Below are 19,629 nucleotides of genomic sequence, written 5' to 3'. Positions count from 1 at the left end.
AAGGTGCCTGGCACCCTTAGTGGTAGCAACCACAACAGCAGCAGCTGCCTTCCAGGTGGACTCTGCCTGTTTGCCTTTTGCCTGCAAAAGTACCAGGGTGCCATGGCAACCACTGGAGCTGAGCTGGCACTGGCAGTTGGGGCCTTGTTCAAGGTCATGGTGATCCAGGGTGGCCAGGCCTCTGACGGGTAGCAGTATCACATCTAGGAAGGGTGCTAGTGGAGGACACGGGTGAAAGGTCTGCCCCGGCATAGGGAGGGTGCCAGGGCTGGGCAGGTAGGGCCTCTGAAGGTCATCTGTGGGGTCAGGTGGTCATGGGCACCACCTTCCTGAGGTCTGTATGGCAGTGCCCACCCTCCTTGTTCCTCTCAGATCCACCTCTGGATCTGAGGGCAGAAATAACCACTGTGAAGGCAACTTCGTTTCCAGCCTCCTGGGGCCTTGATGTCACAGCACTGAGATGGTGGTACAGCGGTGAGCAGGGAATGGCTGGGACAGGGCCCCCCAGGTATCATCTTGTGCCCCTACGGCCCGGCCACCACCAGCACCAAAGGAATTGACCTGCAGGCACCATCCCACTACCGCCTTTGAGAAAGTATCCTCATTCCTCCAATTCTCCAGGGGAGTGGGCAGGTGGGGGCAGGGGTGTTTAGGCACACCCCTCCCACACAAAGCCTGGAGGCCCACCGTCTCGCCTTTCACTGCCACCCGGCACTAACCAGCCCCCCTGCCCACCGGGCTCAGCACCAGGCCTTGGACTCTCCGAGGGTGGCCTTGGCTCCACTCCCTCAGGCCACTTCTTGACACTTAGCAGGCTCTCCGGGCAAAGCACTCCTGGACTCTTCATCTCTGCTGGGCTCTCACCCCTAACCTCCGGAGAGGCACAGAGAGGGCAGAGAACAAGCTCGTGCCCCACCCTTCCCGGTAATGGTAATGTCCAGGACGCTCTGTTCCTGGCCTTTTAACCCATCTGACCCGGTCCTGCCTCTCCGGGGGCCAGGGGGGTGGGGCTCCAGGGCAGCAACCACAGGTTCCCGCGAAGAGCTTTTCCCACCCTAGGAGGATGCAGGGCACATGACTCTCTCTCAGCAGCTGGAATGAGGACAGGACAAGGGTTGCTGGAGGGAGTAGGAGGTGGGTAGTAGTGGCCTCAGGCTCTCCTGAGGCCACAGAGGACCTGGGAATAGGGAAGTGAGAGGAACTCAGGACTGGCAGGGGGTGAGGGCGAGCCTGGTCAGGAGTGTCCTGACCAGACTGCCCAGATTTGGTTTGGAACATAGTGAGGGGTGGTGGTGGGGACTGGAGGGTTGCGGAGATGGACAGGGAAGTTGAAATGAGCAACTCTCCCCTGTGACCACTAGGGGGCAGGCGCCACAGTCAGCCAAGCTCCTCTTCCCAAAGATCACCTTCATCTTTTCCTCAAGGGGCCCAAGAGGCTGGGCTCTGCTGCTTGCCACTGCCCTGCCAGTGACCTGGGGTGGGGAGGGCAAGGAAAAGGAGACTCAAAGCTCTGGGAGGCTGGGCTGGGAAAAACCAGCAAAGGCTAGCAGCCAGGATCCTCCCTAGATCAAAAGATCGGGACGCTAATTCTTGGGGTGTCTTTACTACCAAGTTTGTGGCCCAGGAATCAACCATACCTACCTTCTCTCACCACTACCCTCTCCAATTTAGAAATCCATTTTCCAGCATTCAAGAGCCTCTGCTTGAATACTTCTGTGTTGGGAAGCTCACTATCACTTTTGACCATCTTTGTCAAAAAGTTTGTTAAGCCAAAACTGTTGACCCTTGAGACTTTCATCAAAAGGCCAAGTGCTAGTGCTACCTTATGAGCTACATCAAATATCTATGTGTTGCCCACCTGACAGCTTTGAAGAAAGCAATCTTGTCCTTTCTGCCCTACCCTAGTCTCCCTTTTTCTGGACTAAACATCCCTGGCCCTCTCAACCATTCCTTGAAGGACATGTCCATCCACTAGGCTCCCTCCAGTCCTCTGTACAGGATGCCTGCCTCTGGGCCCCTCCAGTGTGAGAATGGCCTTTTCTATTGAGGGGCCTGGGACTGTGCGGTGTACACTGGCCCATCACCTTGCTTGTTGTTAACACATGCTTCTGTTAATCCAACCCAAGTCCAACTCTTTGACACGGTACTGTTCAGCTTTGTTGCCCCCACTCCATATTAATGGGGTTAATTTTTCAGCTACAAGAGTTGGTCTTTTTATCAACTCTTGTTGCATTTTGAGTTTCAGTCACCTAGCTCTTTTAGGTCTATGGGACTGTTATTTCTCTTAGTGTGACACGTAGGTCTTTGAAATCTCATTTCAAAGCGTAAGGTCACAGAGCCCTGAAGTACATAAATAGAGACCCTGCTTCATTAATCAGTATCCTGGGGGGCTCATAAATGGGCTCGTGGTGTCCATGTGAGCCCTTTTCTGGAATGAGGGTCCACAGCTTTCATTAGATTTTCAAAGGGCTCCTTCTCCGAAAGAGGATAAGAGCCATGGCTAAGGCATAACCTCTTTGTTTTCAGATGAGGACAATCAGGCCCAAAGGGGAGACTTGACACACACACACACACACACACACACCTGCCCAACACACACGCGCACACGCGCACACACACACACACACACACACACAAACGGCCATGTGGCTAGTTCTGGGGAGAACCTGAGCTTCCTGACTCCTATTACAGTACTCTTAACCACTGCCTTCTTTCTTAGGACCTGCGTGGGCACTTTGCGGTGAGGTCTGCTCACCTCCTTGAGGCAGGGGCAGGGTCTTACTAGAGTGTGGGCTCTGGGGGTGGCATCTGGCCTGGGCCTCCCTTGCCTAGGATGTTTCCTCCCTGGCTCCATGCCTGAAGTTCCATGGAGCTGCCACCGGGGGCAGTGGTGCCTGGGCTGATGGCACATTTAGGAATTCTGGACTTGGGCCAGCCTCACCACCCCATCCCGTCCCAGCAAGGGCCAGATTCTGAAATGGTCTGTCTTTATTATGTCAACAGAAAACAAAAAAATTCCCCCAAGTGTAAATAGGAGAAATGTGCTGGTTAAGTTACTAATCATTATCTTATTATTAACAAAATAAAGCACTATCTATGTTTACAGTCATAAAAAAAAAAGAAACAGCCTGGAGAGAAGTTGGGTTCCGGGAAGTAGAAGGGGAGAAGATGGGGGAACGGACACAGACTCCACATCTGTCCCTGTAGGATTTGGGGTTCCCTTCCCACCTTGCCCCAGGGCTGTTCTGGATCTTTGGAGTCAGGTGCCAACGGGATTTGATTTTCTTAGGGAAAGACCTTGTGAAAGGGATCAGGAGTTGAGGCAAGTTACGGGTGTAGAGTGGGGGAGGGGAGAGGAGCGGGCAGGTGTAGGGGCAGAGCTGGGTGGGAGAGGATGAAGCCTTCCAAGGACAGGGTGGGGGTGGGGAGCTCCCATCCCCTGCTCAGGACGGAGGAGTGGAGACCAGCTGCACAAGAGCCCCCTCTCCAGGGCTTCTGTCACTTACAGAAGGGGTCACCATCAGTCCTCCTGCCCCCACTCCTGGCACTCAGGTTGGGACCAGGGGCTGGGGCACCATGACGGAGCCCCTTGGAGGCTGAGCACATTCCCATGCTGCTGGGAGCTAAAAATGGCTCCATGGGAACTGACATGCAGAGTCAGGGAGGGAGTGAAGGGGCAGGCAGGGGAGGTCAGGATGGCTGGGGAGCCCAGGGCAGACCAGGGGCTTACAGAGACCCAGCAGGCATTAAAGGGGCAAGGGCAGACACGGAGGAAGGGAGAGACACAAAAAAAGGCCCTGCAGAGAAACAAGGACAGAGAAATGCACCAAGGACACAGAGAACCTGAGACACCCAGACTGACAAAGAGGTAGCAATTTGGGGACAAAGAGAAGCACAGAAAGAGCCCCCCGGAGAAGCAAGAATGGCATCAAGAGACACACCCACAGGAACTCAGCGACAGTGCCTGGCACTCAATAAATACCTTGTGCAATGAAAGAACAGATGAAAATACATGTGCACTTGCGCACATGGGTACACACGTGCGCGCGCGCGCACACACACACACACACACACACACACACACACACACCAGCCAGAGGCACGAAAGGCTTGGCATAAGATAGAGACATGGAGGAGAGCCAGACCTTTTTGCACAAAGTACAAAGCGATCCTCGTGGTAGAGGAGTGATCTGGGGTACTGTGGTGGGGGTGCGTGTTGGTCCCATGGTGGCTGGTCCAGCCAGGACAAGAATGGAAACAAAGCATGTGGCCCTAGGGGAACAGGTCTGTAGCTGCCATACCCCTGGGATGGGCAGACCTGCAGGAGGGGAGGGTCATACAGTGTCCCCTGGCCACGAGCCCCAAGGGCCACCACGGAGCTCAGCCAGCCCAGCACATCACTGCCATGCAGGACCCACTCAGGCCATCAGCTCCTCAGGTGTGCCCACAGGTGTGGTGGGGAGGGGGCATCTCCCATCATGAATGTATCTACAAATGCACAGCTGTGCCCATCTCCCGGGCATGCCCAAGTCCAAGTACCAATGTAGTCCAGGTGGGGTGGCTGTGCCTGCTGGCGTGGGGCCCGGTCTTCCCCAGGGAGGAGGAGGGCCAGGCCCATGTAGCCGAGATCAGTCTGTGAGTACCACCAGCTCCCCGTCGCTCTTCTCCTCGGCCTCCGAGTCCTCATCCTCGCTGTACCGGTACATCTCGCCATCAGCCACTGAGTGCCTGTCCTCTGTGCCCTCGCCCTCCTCCCTGAGGCTGCAGGTATTGACGATGACAGGCATGTTTGGGTCCAGGCCGCGGGGCACATAGTGCTCCACCAGGGGCTGTGCCAGGGGCACGCCTGCCACCCGAGGGTACAGGACATCTGAGGGGCTCATCTGCACCTGGCTGGCCTGCGGGCTGCGGGACAGAAGAAAGGCATGGTTACAGATGCACCCGCACTTCAAGCCCGACCCTGCTCTCCTCCGGTCTTCCTCAGGTCGTGTCCTCCGAGCTCCCACCCTTTTGGCTCCAAGACACATACACCCTGCTCCCTGGCTGCTTTCTGATGGCAAATTCACTGTCAGCTACAAGCCCCCACACACGTGCAGCCCCAGGGCCACGGGTCCAGACATTCCCAGAGGATTGTGTGTAAATGCAGTTTTGGGAAATTGTATATTTCATATGTCCCAGGGAGCTTCCTATTTAAAGAAATCCACTAGAATGCTTGTTTTGGTCAACTCCGGAATAATCCTCTGATTATTAGTACCTTGATTTTTAGTACCCCTGAATTTTTATTGAGTTTGTCAAGGGGACCCACGGACACATTTCTCCAGATACCCACTAGTCCCCAGTCAGTCACAAATCTATATCCTGAGCCACCAGGGACTCACCATAGTCACAGTCACCACTACAGTCACACACACATAATGCCCACACAAACCTATGCACACACATGCGTGCACACACACAGCTCTCCTGGAATCCCACACTAAGGCCACACGCTAACCCCTGCCACTCACAAGAGCTGCACACACGCGCGCACGCGCACACACAGTCTCAGGCACTGGGGAGGCCTGCTCACGGGGTCGTGTAGCTCTGGCGGGCATCCTGGCGCCGGGTCCTCATCAGAGCCTTGTACTCGCCCACCCGCAGCCGCTTGCCCTCCACGATGCAGGTGCGCTTGGGCCGTGGCTTGTACTTGTAGTCAGGGTACTTCTCCAGGTGCTGCCGGCTCAGCCTCGCCTGCTCCTCGTAGTAAGGCTGCTTCTCCTGGTTGGTCATGGACTTCCAGCGGGAGCCTGGCCCAGCCCCCAGGGGCAGGCAGTCAGTGCTGGGCTCTGCTGACACCCCCAGCCCCCTGCAGACCCTGGAGGCCCCGAGAAGGTTTTGGCCCCCAGATATATGTGCAAGCGCCTATACACAGCAAGTGCCTGGCCCAGCCCCCAGGGGCAGGCAGTCAGCGCCGGGCTCTGCTGACACCCCCAGCCCCCTGCAGACCCTGGAGGCCCCGAGAAGGTTTTGGCCCCTAGATATATGTGCAAGCGCCTATACACAGCAAACGCCTGGCCCAGTGTGGGTGCTCCATGGATACTGAGCAAATGAATGAGGTTGGCATGTATAAGGATATCCAATTGCTAGCTTAAGACACAGCACCCACTCACATACCAAACTACACAGCGACTCTGGGAGGCCTCTGGTCTGCATGTTTTGCATAAACAAAAGAGTAGCCACCCAGGCCCCCAACAAACCCCAGAGGCTCCCTGCTGAGGACAAAATACCTGGTGTCTCAGTCGACAAGAGACCTGAACTGGAGGAGCTGAGGTTTGGAAACAATTGCCCTCTTCTAGCTCCGCCTGCCCTGCCCCACATTTCTCCCTGGCCTCCAAAGAGGACATATAATTTCAAAAACCTTTCTACTGATAGCCCAAGAATACCAGTCTCTCCTGTCTCCTGCCAGAGCCAGCTCCAAGGGTCTGGGCAAACAGGGGAACAGGTTAGGGAGAGATGGGGTGGGGGAGCTAAAGAATGTACACACACACTCTCTCCCGCCTGAGTTCTTCGTTGCAGGTGCTAGCAGAAGAGCCCTACAATGGTACAAGACTCCAGGACCCAGCTGTCCCACATCCTGCCTGCCTCCCACGCACCATCAGATTCCACTGGAGTTCACCACGGCGTGGACCATCACCCAGAAAGCCCCAGTTAGACCCAGCTGACTCCTGCAACTAGATCCTGCTGGACTATGGCTCCTGGAGCCCCTAGAGCCCCCCGAGACCCCACCCCGCCCACTGGGCCCTTACCAAGGATCTTGCTGATGCTGGAATTGTGCATGTCTGGGAAGGCCTGGAGGATCTTCCTCCTCTCATCCTTGGCCCACACCATGAAGGCATTCATGGGCCTCTTGATGTGGCTGCTGTTCCGGGACTCAGGGAAGTGGCGGGAGCCTGGGGAGCAGGGGAGGAGTCAGCCAGGCAGGGCAGCCAGTGTGGGGTAAGGCAGAGTCCTCCAGGGCTGGCAGAAAAAAAATCCCCTACTTGACCACCAGAGGGCGCCGGGAGGCTCCCACAGGACCAGGGATGGCCAGGAGTAAGACCAGCAGGGGTCCCGAGACAGACAAGGGACAGATACGTAAGGGGACTCCACAGACAGACTAAGGGAGAGAAGGGATTGGAGACAGACACAACCTGACCCACCCTGGCCCTGGTGGGAAGCAGAGGTGGGCCCTCCTGCCCATCAGCCCAGTACCCGGAGCCCTCACCGTCCACATCACAGCCCAGCATGGCTTCTTCCAGTGGGTGCACACAGCTCTCCTCCAGCCGCTCCTTGGCTGGGGATGTGTCCAGGCTGATGAGGTCCTAGGTAGACAGGACAACTTGTACATCAGCCTCCTCTGCAGCACCCCACTCCCCTCCCCTGCTCTTCCCTTTGGTAGCCTCAGACACTGTGTCTTCCACCCCTGCCCACCCAGGTGCAGGGTAGTGGGAGCCCATACCTTACGGAAGGAGGTGTTGGGGGAACTTTCTAAGGCTCCACTGTGACCGTGCAGCAGCTGTCTGGCATCCTGGATGGCTTTGGTGACAGCATCCCCTTCACCAAGGAAGCCTATGGGACAGGGGAAGGAAAGGAAGGGACAGGAGGGGCTACTGAGGGAGGTACACCCAGTTCATGTCTTGCCACCCTGGGGTGATGCTCCCTCTTCCCCTCTGTTGCACTGCATATCCCCAAGGGGGCGCCATTTACACTGGAGTCCTGGTGACAGTAGACTGGAAATGAGAATGGCCTGAATCCCTGATTCAGCATGCCCAATCAGATACAGTGGGGAGAGCAGGAAGGGGATCTTCTTCAGGGACACTGAGTGCTGAAACTAAAAGGGGCCAAAGAGAGCAAGTCTAACCCCTTGTTTTATAAAAACTGTAACCCACAGAGGGGAAGGGACACGCTCAGGGTCATATCCTGCCCTCTTAGCTCTCTCCTAGAAGAGGGCTGAAGGGAAAGGTATAGGGGGCTTACCCAAAGGCAGGCTGGGAGGGCTGGCCTGCAGGTCCCGTGTGGGGGCCCCATGGCTGGGAGGACGGGGTCCACAGTTGCTCATCTTCAGGCTCGGGGAGCTGGAGGCATTAGGCAGCTCGGGGGCCTTGGGCTTGGCCGTGAGGTTCAGGGGTTGGGAGGGCTCCTGAGGGAGACCCAGAGGGTTAGACACACCAAAGGACACCTCCACGGAGGGACTGGGGGGACACAGGGTGACAGAGGGACAGAGGAGACAAGCATATCCAGAAGAGACAAGGAGACAGGAAAGGAAGACAGAAGAAGCAGAACAAGAACAAAGGACCCCATGGTCCCCTAGGTGGGCAGCCAGCCACCACAGGTGAGGGCGGGAGCCCCCCGCCAGTGGGTGGAGCAGTACCTGTAGGGGGTGGTGGGCAGACAAGGCCCCAGGCCTCTTCACCACTGGGGCGGCGGGGCTGTGCAGCAGCTGCAGCGGGTACTCCACTACGGAAAAGGCGGCAAGGAGAAAAGTCCTGGATGAGCACAGAACAGCAGACGCCCTGCTTGACGAGGTCCCGGCAGCACAGAGTGGGCAGAGGCTCGGAGCTGGCCCAGCTTGCTTCCAACCACTGCCCTCCCAGCCCCAAAGCGCTGCTGAGGACCTCCTATGCCCTCGTCCCACACTGCCCGGCACACTGATCAGCATCTTCACCCTGTTCCTGCCCTTCCCAACCCACTGACCGCAGAGTTCCCACTCGATGGTGAAACAAGATCAGGTACATCATCTACTCTTTCTACGGGTACTTGTGTTTTGTACCTACTACGTGCAGGGTACAAAAGCAGCTGCCTGGTTTGTAGCCGGCCTCATGTGCATTATCTCAACATCATCCCTAGTATGTGGCATATAAGAGGTACTCAATACATCATCCCATTTTATGGATAATGAAGACTGGGAGAAGTTACATCGGTGCCCATATAGTTAATAAATGGGAGCACTGAGATCTGAGACCTGAACCCAGCCGCATCCTCTAGATCCTTCCCCCCTACATGCACTCTCTCTCTGCTACCTAGCTGGCTTCATTCTCCCTCAAGGAGGACCAGCATCCCTGACTTGACAATTGAGGTGGCGAGATAAGCCATGTAGACAAACCACTGACCACATGGCTGGCGGTGATATGGGCTGCATGGGTGGCATGCCAGAGAACTCTGTTCAGCTGGGGTGACTGGAGCAGGCTTCCTGGGGGGAGGGGAGGCATGAGCGGGCGTGGCAGGCGGGCAGGTGGGAAAGCGGGAGGTGGGAAATGAGGCTGGCGCTCGATGGGCAAGCAGGGCTCGGGGCCTGTGAAGGCTGAGCCCGGGAGTTTGGACCCTATGCTATAGGCACCCAGGCACCACCTAAGGCTTGTGAGCTGGGAGAGGTGTTACTCATACTCAGCCAGGGCAGGGGAGGTGGTGGCACATCTGGCAGCCATAGGCTTCCTGCTTACTAGGATTCAGGAGCAAACAAAGCAGGGGGCAGCCTAGCCAGTCCAGGTCTTCCACAACTTATTTCCTGCCCCCTGCCCCCCTTGTCCAGCAAGGTGTGGCCCCCTCCCCACAACTAGGCCCCTGCCCTCCTCACCCGTGCAGCTCGGCTCTATGGACATCTGTAGGTGCAATGGTTTTGTGCAACCTGTCCTCCCCCTTCACCCCTCCCCATTCCCAGTCCCCACTCCTTCACCCCAAATGAGAAACTGCCTTCAAAGTAGGGCCTGACTTTCTCAGTCCTTTGTGTTTTCCCTTCCCCCACCCAGGAGTCAGTGGTGCTGGCCTATGAACTGTGCCCACGGCCCAAAGGCCTTGCTGGTGGACCCATAGGAACTCACCCGGCTAGATTTCCCCTGCCTTCTCTCTCACGTGGAGCAGGGAGCATTGACCAGAGGGAGTTGACTTAAAACCCTTTCCCCTCCTGGATCAATTATGGGCAGCATCTCTGCCCTGTCCCCAGGACCTCTCATAAGGAATCAATGATCGTAGCCTAATAATTCCATCTCTGCCTCCATCCCACTGTCACTGCCCTAGTCCAGGCTGTCATCCCCCATCTCTAGAATCCCCTCAGCAGCCCCTACCCTGTCTTACCTCCAGTGGGTACCCCTCTGTTCCCCACCACCCACAGCCAGTGTGACAACACATCCTCTGCTGAAATGTTCCCGCGCATCCCACATTCTAGAAAATAAATCCCAAAGTCCGTGCTCAGCCCCGACTGCCCTCCCCAGGCATATTCCACTAGCTGCCATGTACTCCCCTCAAGTCCAACACCCCCTTGGGCTTCCTGCCTCAGGACCCAGGCCCCTGCCCTCCACCCTCAGCTCCCAGCTTCACCCTCACAAGTCTACTCCCCCAGCACCCAAGCGAGCACCACCTCCTCAAGAAGCCTTCCCAGATTCCCCGGCTGCTGGTATCCTTCTGTCTCCCTCCCCAGACCGTAAATTCCTTGAGCTCAAAGTCCACATTTTATCACCCTCGTGGCTGCCCAACAACCAGTCAGCACCTGACGCTTGTTGCTGCTCAATCTGTGGTCACTGAGTCGCAGTGACAGGGCAGAAGGCAGCAGTGCCACGGTCAGGGCAGAGTAAGAGCATGAATTTGGGAGATGGGTAAATCTCAGTTAACATTCACAACATTAATATTCTGGTACAGGAAATGTCCCACAACTGGGGGCTAGACCTAGATAGGCAACATCCTCTTATGTCTGGAAAGCACTTTATGTTTTCATGTGCTATTTCTTTTCATTCTCCCAGTGAAATTCAGAAAGAAGGGATTATTCTTTGACTAGACAGATCCCAAAGTGAGGCCCAGAAAGGCCGCACTGCACATTATGGATGAGAGTGGTTCCTGGGCTCCTTCACTGACCTCAGGTCAACCCCCCCTCCCACACTCACCTGGCTTGCAGGGAATGGGCTGTAATGGCAAAGCACAGCTGGGAGTCGGGGGTGACAGGTAGAGGTTGGTGCTTGGGGGGAAGGCTGGAATCATGACGTAAGGACATGTTGACCCTGCTGAGGGCAAAGAAACCTGTGTGAGTCCCTGGGGGGCCCAACCAGCTACCCAGCTGTGGTCCTCCCTGGACACAGAGGGTGGACCCGGGGATGAGAGACGCAGGCCTGGGGCAGGGCCAGTTTTCAAAAGGATCCATCTGACCCTATGCCCCCTCTGTGGGCCTCTGTCTTCCTGCCCTCAGGTCCCAGCTGGGAGGAAGATATTCTGGGCCCTGCCCTTGAAACAGGGGACAAAAACAGGGGAGGGGGCTAGAGCACAAATGAGCCCCCCTCCTTAGGGTCATGCCCGAGTGGTTCTGCTCAGTCCACACTCCCTGCCTTTCCCTGTCTCCAGTACCTCTCCACACTGGTGTCAACCCCTCAAGCCCCTGCTCCCCCAGAGCCCAGCCCTCCCGCCCCTTTACCTGGATCCCAGCATCCAGCCCTCCCCTCTTTTTACCTGGATCTGCTGCTGAAGGAGGTTGATCTTATGCTGCTGCTGAATCAGCTGTTGCTGCTGCTTAGCGATCTGGCAGAAGGAAAGAGTAGGTGATGGGAGCAGGTACCTTAGGCCCCAGGATCCCACCTCCCACAAGCCTTTGTGGCCCCATCCACACCCTGCCTCCCATGCCTAGCGCAAGGACATGGAGGACAGCTGGACGGGGCAAGAAGCCAAACAGCCAACCCTCAGAATTTATTCTCCTTTTGTGGAGAGCTCACCCCTTCCTCAGCGACCAGAGGTGGAGGCTAGGCAAGAAGCAGCCTTCACTCAGAGCCCCGCGGCGCCGCTCCACGCCCCGTCCCCTCACAAGGGCTGACGAACCGCCAGAGGTGGGACCACCCAGCCCTTGCCCACGGCCCCCTCCCCGCCTGCCCCCAGGCCTCAGCCTGCACCAGCTAGGCCTGCCCCCACCACGCTCCTCTCTGTGCCCTGAGACACCAAGCAGGGCCTACCTGCTCCTGCTGCTGCCGGGCCAGCTCCATCTGCTGCTGCTGCTTCTCAAAGAGCATAGCGGCCATGTTCTTCTGCTCCGAGTGGGCCGTCAGGAGCTGGTCCCGCAGGGTGGACAGCTGATGGATCATGACCAGCAGCTGCAGCTCCTTCTCTGCCAGGCTCTCCTGGGTCCCTGCTCCATACGGACGCAAGCACCATTGAGGATTTTTGTTTGTTCGTCTGTTACCAGTCCATCCATATGACACTGAGCAGTTGCTATGCCCCAGGCCCCTGTCAGGGGCTGGACCACAGAGACGACTGAGATATAGTCCTTGCCCTGGAGGCGGCTCCTCATCTTGTCACCTGACAACTAGCTGCTCTAGAAGGTCCCCACCATCAGTCACTGATTCCAGGCCCTGGAAGTGCTGATGGTGGGGCATATCTCAGCCCTGGCCCACCTCTGGGATGTCCTTAAGTGCCCAGTGCCACTGGGTCAGGGTGGATAACTAACCCACAGGAGGGCCCAGAGTGACACGCTTAGGCTTTGGAGCAAGACAGATCTGGGTTCAAACTCCCCTTTTAACTCATCCCTCCTGGGAGCTGTTGGGCAAGCTACCAACTTCTCTGCACTTTATAGTTTTTTGAATCTATAAATGAGCACAACGATTGACACTTCACAGGGTTGCTGTGAGGGTTAAAGGTATTGAATGTAAAGCTTAGTCCCGGATCTGGCACATGGTCCTCAACTAGCAATGTCAGTGCTTCCTTGTCTCTAATCCAGTTCATGTCAGATGCAGCAGTTACTCCTAAGTGCCAGGATGCAGACCATTTGCATCAGAATTACTCGGGGAGCCTTTGAAAAATACAGATGCCTGGGCCACCATCCTCTGGGGTTCTCATTCAGTAGGTGGGGGTGGAACCTGGGGATCTGCATTGTTTTAAGGATTCCTCTGGGAGTGTGATCAACCACACTGGGAAACTTATCACCCTGATGAACCAAGGCAACAACACTTTAATTCACTTAGTGAGGTCCTGGTGGCCTAGAATTAAATTCCAGCAGTGAAAGGGAACATTCGGCTCATTTTATAGTGAGATCTGAGAAGTGGCAAAGACATCCCCAAGGTCACAAGGGTCCCAGGGGATTTGATTCCCACCAGGCCTCTGCTGCATGGCAATAAGCCTAGTGCTTGCACCCCCCGGGTGAGGGATGGTGCAGACCCCTAGGGGCAGGCAGGAGCCAGAGTGGCACAGGCCGGGTGTGAAGGCACCAAGAGCCCCAGAAATTGCCCTACAGGTCTGGACTGCAGGGCCAGGCCTGGAGAAGGGAAAGGGGTTCAAACATCTGTCCCCTGCCCACCCACATGGGCCTTCACCTTTGACATCTTTGGTTTCCACACAGCTCCTTCCCAGAAACCTCTCCTTCCAGTCACTGGACAGCAGCTTCTCGATGGCCGGCACGACTGGAAGATACCAAAGGGCTAAGGAGTAACTGTCCTAACACCTCCCCACCCAGGCCCCCGTGTCTAACTAGGGCAGACGTCTTACCTTCTTTTAAATTTCGGTTGAAGTCCAGCTTCTCCTGGCTTCCAGAAGCAGCCTCGGAGCCTCCTGGTCTCTTGGGTTCTGGGGACCCATTGCTTTCCAGGGAGCTGCTGTCCTGTAAGACACACTGAATGTCACTGTCACCCCCAAGGGAATGGGGGCAGACTGCATTGTGGGGGGCTGAGTGCCCCGGGGATGTGTATCCTGGGGGAACTCCAGAATCTACCCAGCCCCACCCTCCAGTAGGGCCCTCCCTCCCTTCCCACCTTCCCGACCTTTGCTCTGACTTGGCTTGATAGATTTGGTGAAAAGAACAAAGGTTTAAAGACAGAGACCTGGCTCAGTGATTCACAAGGTGCTTGAGCCCACACGAGTCCCTGAACTTCTCTGAACCTGACCTCCCTCTTCCGAAAATGGAAATACTAATACGTCCCCTGCCATAGGATTGTTGCTGGGATCAAGGGAGATAACGCATGTGAATGAGGTTTGCCACTGCAGACTTAGAGGCCAAAAGCCAGCTATTAATTATTACTCCCTTGTATGCACCTAACTCCAGCCCGGCAGGTTACTCTCAAGGCCCCCACCTCACCCTCTTTAAGACATTGTCCCCTCTCTCCTCTTCTCATCTGAGTCCTCTCCATTCTTTAAGACCCAGCTTAAAGCCCTACTTCTCCAGGAAGTCTTCCTCGACCACCACCCCTACCCCTCAGCCCACCTTCACATACTCCTCCTGGCTGGATCCCTCCTCAGAGCCCTAAAACTCTCCTCACTTTCACTCATTTGGCTTTTGATTAGGTATTCCCTTTTTACATCTCTTGCATGGAATCATGGAATTTTTAAGAGCTGCAAGAATCTTCACCACTCATGTAGTTCAGCTCCTTCATTTTAAGGGTGAGGAACTGTATTATCTTTAATAACAATTTAACTCTGGTTTGGTTAATAAGGCCGCTTTTCTCGAATCCTACATATGAAAAAGCTAGTAGATTATCTTTAAGCCAGACTGTGAGCGTGTGTATCCTATTTCTCAACTAGTCTTCAAGGGTAAGGACTGCTCACACATAGGTGAGCAGTTAATATCAGGTGAGTGAGGGCAGAAGTGCATCCATGTCCTGCTCAGACAGGTAGCCTGACCCACCCACCCACCTAAGTCTTGCCCCAGAGGAGAATGCTTCTGCCTGCCCCTCTGCCCAGCTAGGCTGGTGGGTGCCTGCTCCACCCACTAGAGGGAAGGGCACAGGCGTAGGAGCTACAGAGGCGGGGTGGGGACACTGACCCAGGAGCCCCTAGGAGAGTGCTGGGCACCTGGGCTGGAGCTTGAGGGTCAGCACCATCCTGGGGAGCCCGGGCTGGATCTCCGGGCTGGGGTTCAGCTGCGGTGGCCAAGCCCTGGGGGGCCTCGTGGCAGGGCTCCTTCTTCCCCTCTGACTTGACAGTGCAGTTCACCATGGTGCCAACGTCATCCAAGGCCAGCTGGGCAGAGCCGGGGCTCCTCATGGACATCCTGAGGGAGGAGGGGCAGAGTGAGGGAGGCGAGTCCTGAACCCCAAGGCAGTGACTGTTCCCCCAGCCCCAAACAGGTACACTCATGCAAAAGGCAAGCTTCCATTTGGAACTCACTGTGACAAACTAGAAAAGATTCTTGTCCCCTCCCACCCGCCTATTTTTTTTTAACAGAAAGGTCTAGAGAAGACTGGGCCAACATTTGGCATGCCCTGCCTGTTGCAATGTTGGAACTAGTGGGCTGATGGGTCTCCCTGAGAAGGCTAGAGATTGTTAACTGGCTCCTTCTGAGCCCAATAAAGCCAAGATCATATATACAGTACGTGTCCGTGTATGTTTGTGTACGTACGTATTTGTAATTAGTTATCAAAATTTAAAAATCAAGAGATATCCCATAAAAATCTGGATTTGAACTTCTCTTGAAGCTGGTCTGTGGCAATAATTGGCTGGAATTGAGCAGCCTATGAACAGGCCAGTTTGCCTTACTCTCCCTCTCCACCACTCCCTCCTACTCCCCAAAAAGGGAAACCAAGTATCAACTACCCTATACACTTATTCTTTGTTTTCCTTATAGTAGAGGCAAGATAAAAGTGAACTATTTGGAACAATTTTCTTATATCCGTTGTATCTATCTACCAAAGTGAGGAATGAAGTAAGCTGAGAGATGAGTAGCTTTCAGAAAAATATTTTCTTATATTAGAGTCTCTCAATTAGAGTCTGGCCCCTGTGGGCCTCTGCAGTCCCTGGTGTAATATAAGCAGAGACTGCATCCCCTGCCTCCTGTTGCTGACACCCCACTGCGTGGGATCACTACGTAGATGAGCAGGATCCTGGGAGAAGTTTTCAGTGGTTATGCCAAGTTCAAGGCCAGAGTAGCAGTTGCCCAGAGCTCACTTGCTCACCCTCCAAAGTGACTGAGACAAGACCAGTGGGGACACACAGCAGGTTCCAAGCAGGCACGGGTCTTGCCTCAGCTACTTCACTAGCTGCTGAGTGACCTTGGGCAAGTTACTTAACCTTTCCACACCTGTTTCCTCATCTGTAAAATGGGTGGTGTAAGGGCTATGAATTGATATTTACAAGGTGTTTAGAATAATGCTTTGTACTGGTAAGCACCGAAGTAGCCTTTGTTAAAGCACTGCAGGGTGGAATGCAGCACAAGGACGGCAGCCTCAACATAGCTGGGGGGGTGGGTGTGGGAGGCTTGTTTGAAAGACAAAGTCATGGGTCACCCACAAATCAGAAATTCTGTGGGTGAGGGCATGGATCTGTTTTAACAAGCCCTCCAGGTGATTCTGAATACTACTAGTATGAAAAGCACTGTTAAATAAAAATTTTTTTAAACTTTACTTACATGGGCATTAAATTTTTAGGAGGGGAGTGTAAGGCAAAAATTATATATAGTAAAACATCCCTTAAATTAAACTGCAGGTGCAGTATAATATTTGTATATTATATCAACTCTGTATAATAAAATGTTTCTTGTAATGTATAATGAATGATGCAATGTGCCATGTACAATAAATGTATACACTGTGTACAATACATGTACAGTATTTTACATGAAATAACTGAATGTGTTTGATTTGATGCCATCCTACAGATCAGACGAGACTAAACTCTCCTGCCACTTTCAAAGGGCAGGGTGCCCTGGGGGCTGGCGTGGGACCCAGGACAGGGCACTGCAGGATGAGGAGAGGAGGCATACGTCAGCCCAGGAGAAGACACCCCAGCCCAGCTCACCCTGAGGCTTTAGGGTGCAGCTCTGGGTCCCCTCCTACCACCCAGGGACCCGGAGAGCGGCCAGGAAGCAGGCGCTCGGCCCATCCGGGCACAGGGAGGGGCGCAGAGCCAGGCCCCGAGCAGGGGGGCTGGGCGTGGGGGAGGGGAAGTCGGGGAGGGGTATTATCCTGAAGCTGAGGGCAGCAATTACATAACAAACAAACCCGGGGCTCAAGCTGTGAATTAATCAAACCGCTGAAAATAAAACCTTCCTCTCAGGAACTTCAGACAAAAGAAATGAAAACAACCAGGCTGGCTGGAAAATAAAAGACAGCAGCGCTGAAATGGGGACAAAAGGAAACCAGACAATAGGGTGTTGGACAAAGGCAATAAAGCCAAAGGAAGTGTGACAGGCGAACAATGCGGGCCTGTGGGCTTCTGATCCCGGCCGCCTCCGCCCGCGCGCCCACACCCACAGCGCCACTGCGCCCGCCGAGCCGCCGGGTGGACTCCTCGCTCGGGGCTGGGGTCCTGAGGGCTTTCTCCTCCCAGCGGTCCCAACTTCATGGCCTTCCAGCGCCTACCTCAAAGCCTTTCTTCCCACTGCAGCCCAGAGACCCCGGAGGCAGCCGCAGGGCGCACCGTTACGGGAGCGTCGGACACCGGGCTGGGCCCCCAGCGCCAGCCGCCCACCCAGAGCTGCGGACCCGCTGTGCATCCCCCCAGCTGAAGGCGGAGGCAGAGGAGATGATGATCTGCCCTAATGAACTCCAGGACCTCACTGCCCAGTACCGTGGCCACTTGCCACGCGGCTGCTGAGCACCTGTACCACGGCCGGTCCCAATGCAAACGTGCTAAGCACAAACTACATCCCTACTTTGGAAGGGTTAGTACAAAAACAGAATGTAAAACAGCTCATTAGTAACTGGTTTTTGATTACACATTGAAATTACACTTTGGATACTGTTGGGTTAAATAAAATACATTGTTAAAATTCGTTTCACCTGTTTCTTTTTGCACTTCTTATTGTAGCTACAAGAAAACATTAAAAGTATATATGTGAGGGACTTCCCTGGCAGTCCAGTGGTTAAGCCTTTGCCTTCCAATGCAGGGGGTGCGGGTTCGATCCCTGGTGGGTGAGCTAAGATCCCACATGGCTTGCAGCCAAAAAAAAAAAAAAAAAGCAATATTATAACAAATTCAATAAAGACTTTTAAAAAAAAAAAAAAGTATATATGTGAGGACTTCCCTGGCGGTCCAGTGGTTAAAGACTTCGCCTTCCAGTGCAGGGAGTGCGGGTTTAATCCCTGGTTGGGGAGCTAAGATCCCACATGCCTTGTGGCCAAAAAAACCAAAACATAAAACGGAAGCAATATTGTAACAAGTTCAATAAAGGCTTTAAAACTGGTCCACATTAAAAGAAAGTCTTTAAAAAGAATTATATATGTGGCTCACGTTATATTTCTGTTGGAGCGTGCTGCACCAAGACATCTCCTCCCTTTGAGCTTGATGGCCTTTTCTACCCACACTTAACCCCCAAGAGCACTTCCACCTGGGTACTGGGATTATCTTTATTTGGGGAGTCTGCCTCCTGGAGCTCCCAACTCACCCTGGCTTCTGGCACAGCGCCTGGTAACAAAGAAAATGGCTCCTGGTGACCAGCCAAGGTAGCGTGGAGGTGTCAGTCTGTTCACCAGGGCGTGGTACCCACCAGATAACCCTGCCAGACCCTGCTAGCAGCCCAGACAAGGGCCTTTCATTCCCACAGGCGCCTGGCTCTACTTCAGGCACTGGCACTGGCTCTCCGTTGGTCCCCTCTCTGGACCCATTGGTTTATGGAGAAGCAACAGCCCAGGCTTGATGCAGAGTGCAGGCTTTTGGGTTCAACAATCTGGATTCAAATCCATGCTTTGCCACCAGCTGACTTGTGTGACTTTGGGAAGTTAACTCTGAGCCTCCATCTCCTAATCCATATAATGGGTATAATAATCCATATGTCACAGGTGTCCATGAAAATTAAATAATACGGGGTGAGCATCCATTAAGTTGTCATATAGCCCAGGATGCTCCTAGAGCCAGGTGGTTGAGAGAAAAGTCTCTACCTGAGTCCATTTGAATCCCAACTCTGATTAATTAATTGCTGTGCAACGGTGGGCACGTGACATAACCTCTCTAAACCCCAGTTTCCTCCTCAGTGAAATGGGAATAAAACCCCCCAATATGAAGGGATGAGCCTTCCATTAACACTCCAGACCCTATAAGATGTGCCTGTTTTACATTCTCTTGGCACCCTGAAACTTGGCCTTCAAAGTACTTTTCACAGCTGGTAATGATACCTTCACATGTTTTATTTCTGACTCGCCCTGTAGCCTGAGAACCCATCCAACCTCACACTGCGGAAATGTGCTTGTTTTTGCTCTTCACTGTAGCCCCAGAGTCTAGCACGGTGCCTGGAACATACAGGTGCTCAATAAATCCTTGTACAACACTCAGAGAGTTTAATATAGTTCAGCAGCACAGCACAAGGCAGACCTGAATGCATAAGTGACAGCTATTTATTATCATCATTATTAGATAGATGTTGCTCTCTGTGGTTTATTTCCCACATCTCCACCTCCCACACCCAGTTATCCTCAGCTGCATCTTCCTTGCATCTAAGTTCTTCCTATGAGTGACCCAAATCTCCCAGTAGCAAAGCAAGTCCATTTCCTTTTGTTCCTACCTTGGGACAGGTAAGAAACATTTTCCACACCTTTTGAATTTAAAGACCCTGTTGGAGTCTTCCCTTAAGTCTCTTCCAGAGACTTGAAAAAAAAAAAATTCCCTTATTACCCTTTCCCTACAAAGCATGCTCCATGCTTCAGTCATACACATGGTTTTTCAGGAGGTTTTAAGGTCAAGCAGCTACATCCTCCCCTCTCCCCAGACACCCAGAAGTCAAAG

General features: G+C 54.1%; 1 protein-coding gene across 1 annotated transcript in view; it reads right to left on the bottom strand.

Moving 5' to 3' along the window:
• Window positions 1-2,956: 2,956 nt before the first annotated feature.
• SOX13 (SRY-box transcription factor 13) overlaps window positions 2,957-19,629 on the bottom strand; it is a 29,891-nt gene continuing 13,218 nt past the window's right edge. The window contains 15 exon segments of the mRNA XM_036828194.1: window positions 2,957-4,905; window positions 5,570-5,786; window positions 6,786-6,929; window positions 7,244-7,340; window positions 7,478-7,587; window positions 7,996-8,158; window positions 8,390-8,475; window positions 10,893-10,926; window positions 10,928-10,965; window positions 10,968-11,037; window positions 11,449-11,517; window positions 11,943-12,115; window positions 13,296-13,382; window positions 13,468-13,579; window positions 14,767-14,965. Coding sequence (XP_036684089.1) covers window positions 4,629-4,905; window positions 5,570-5,786; window positions 6,786-6,929; window positions 7,244-7,340; window positions 7,478-7,587; window positions 7,996-8,158; window positions 8,390-8,475; window positions 10,893-10,926; window positions 10,928-10,965; window positions 10,968-11,037; window positions 11,449-11,517; window positions 11,943-12,115; window positions 13,296-13,382; window positions 13,468-13,579; window positions 14,767-14,965 — 1,876 coding nt within the window. The 3' untranslated portion in view covers window positions 2,957-4,628.

The sequence above is a fragment of the Balaenoptera musculus genome, chromosome 1 (genome assembly GCF_009873245.2).
Source record: "Balaenoptera musculus isolate JJ_BM4_2016_0621 chromosome 1, mBalMus1.pri.v3, whole genome shotgun sequence".
In the NCBI taxonomy this organism is placed as follows: domain Eukaryota; kingdom Metazoa; phylum Chordata; class Mammalia; order Artiodactyla; family Balaenopteridae; genus Balaenoptera; species Balaenoptera musculus.
The sequence above is the reverse complement of the archived record's forward strand: the minus strand, read 5'-3'. Positions and strand labels throughout refer to the sequence as shown.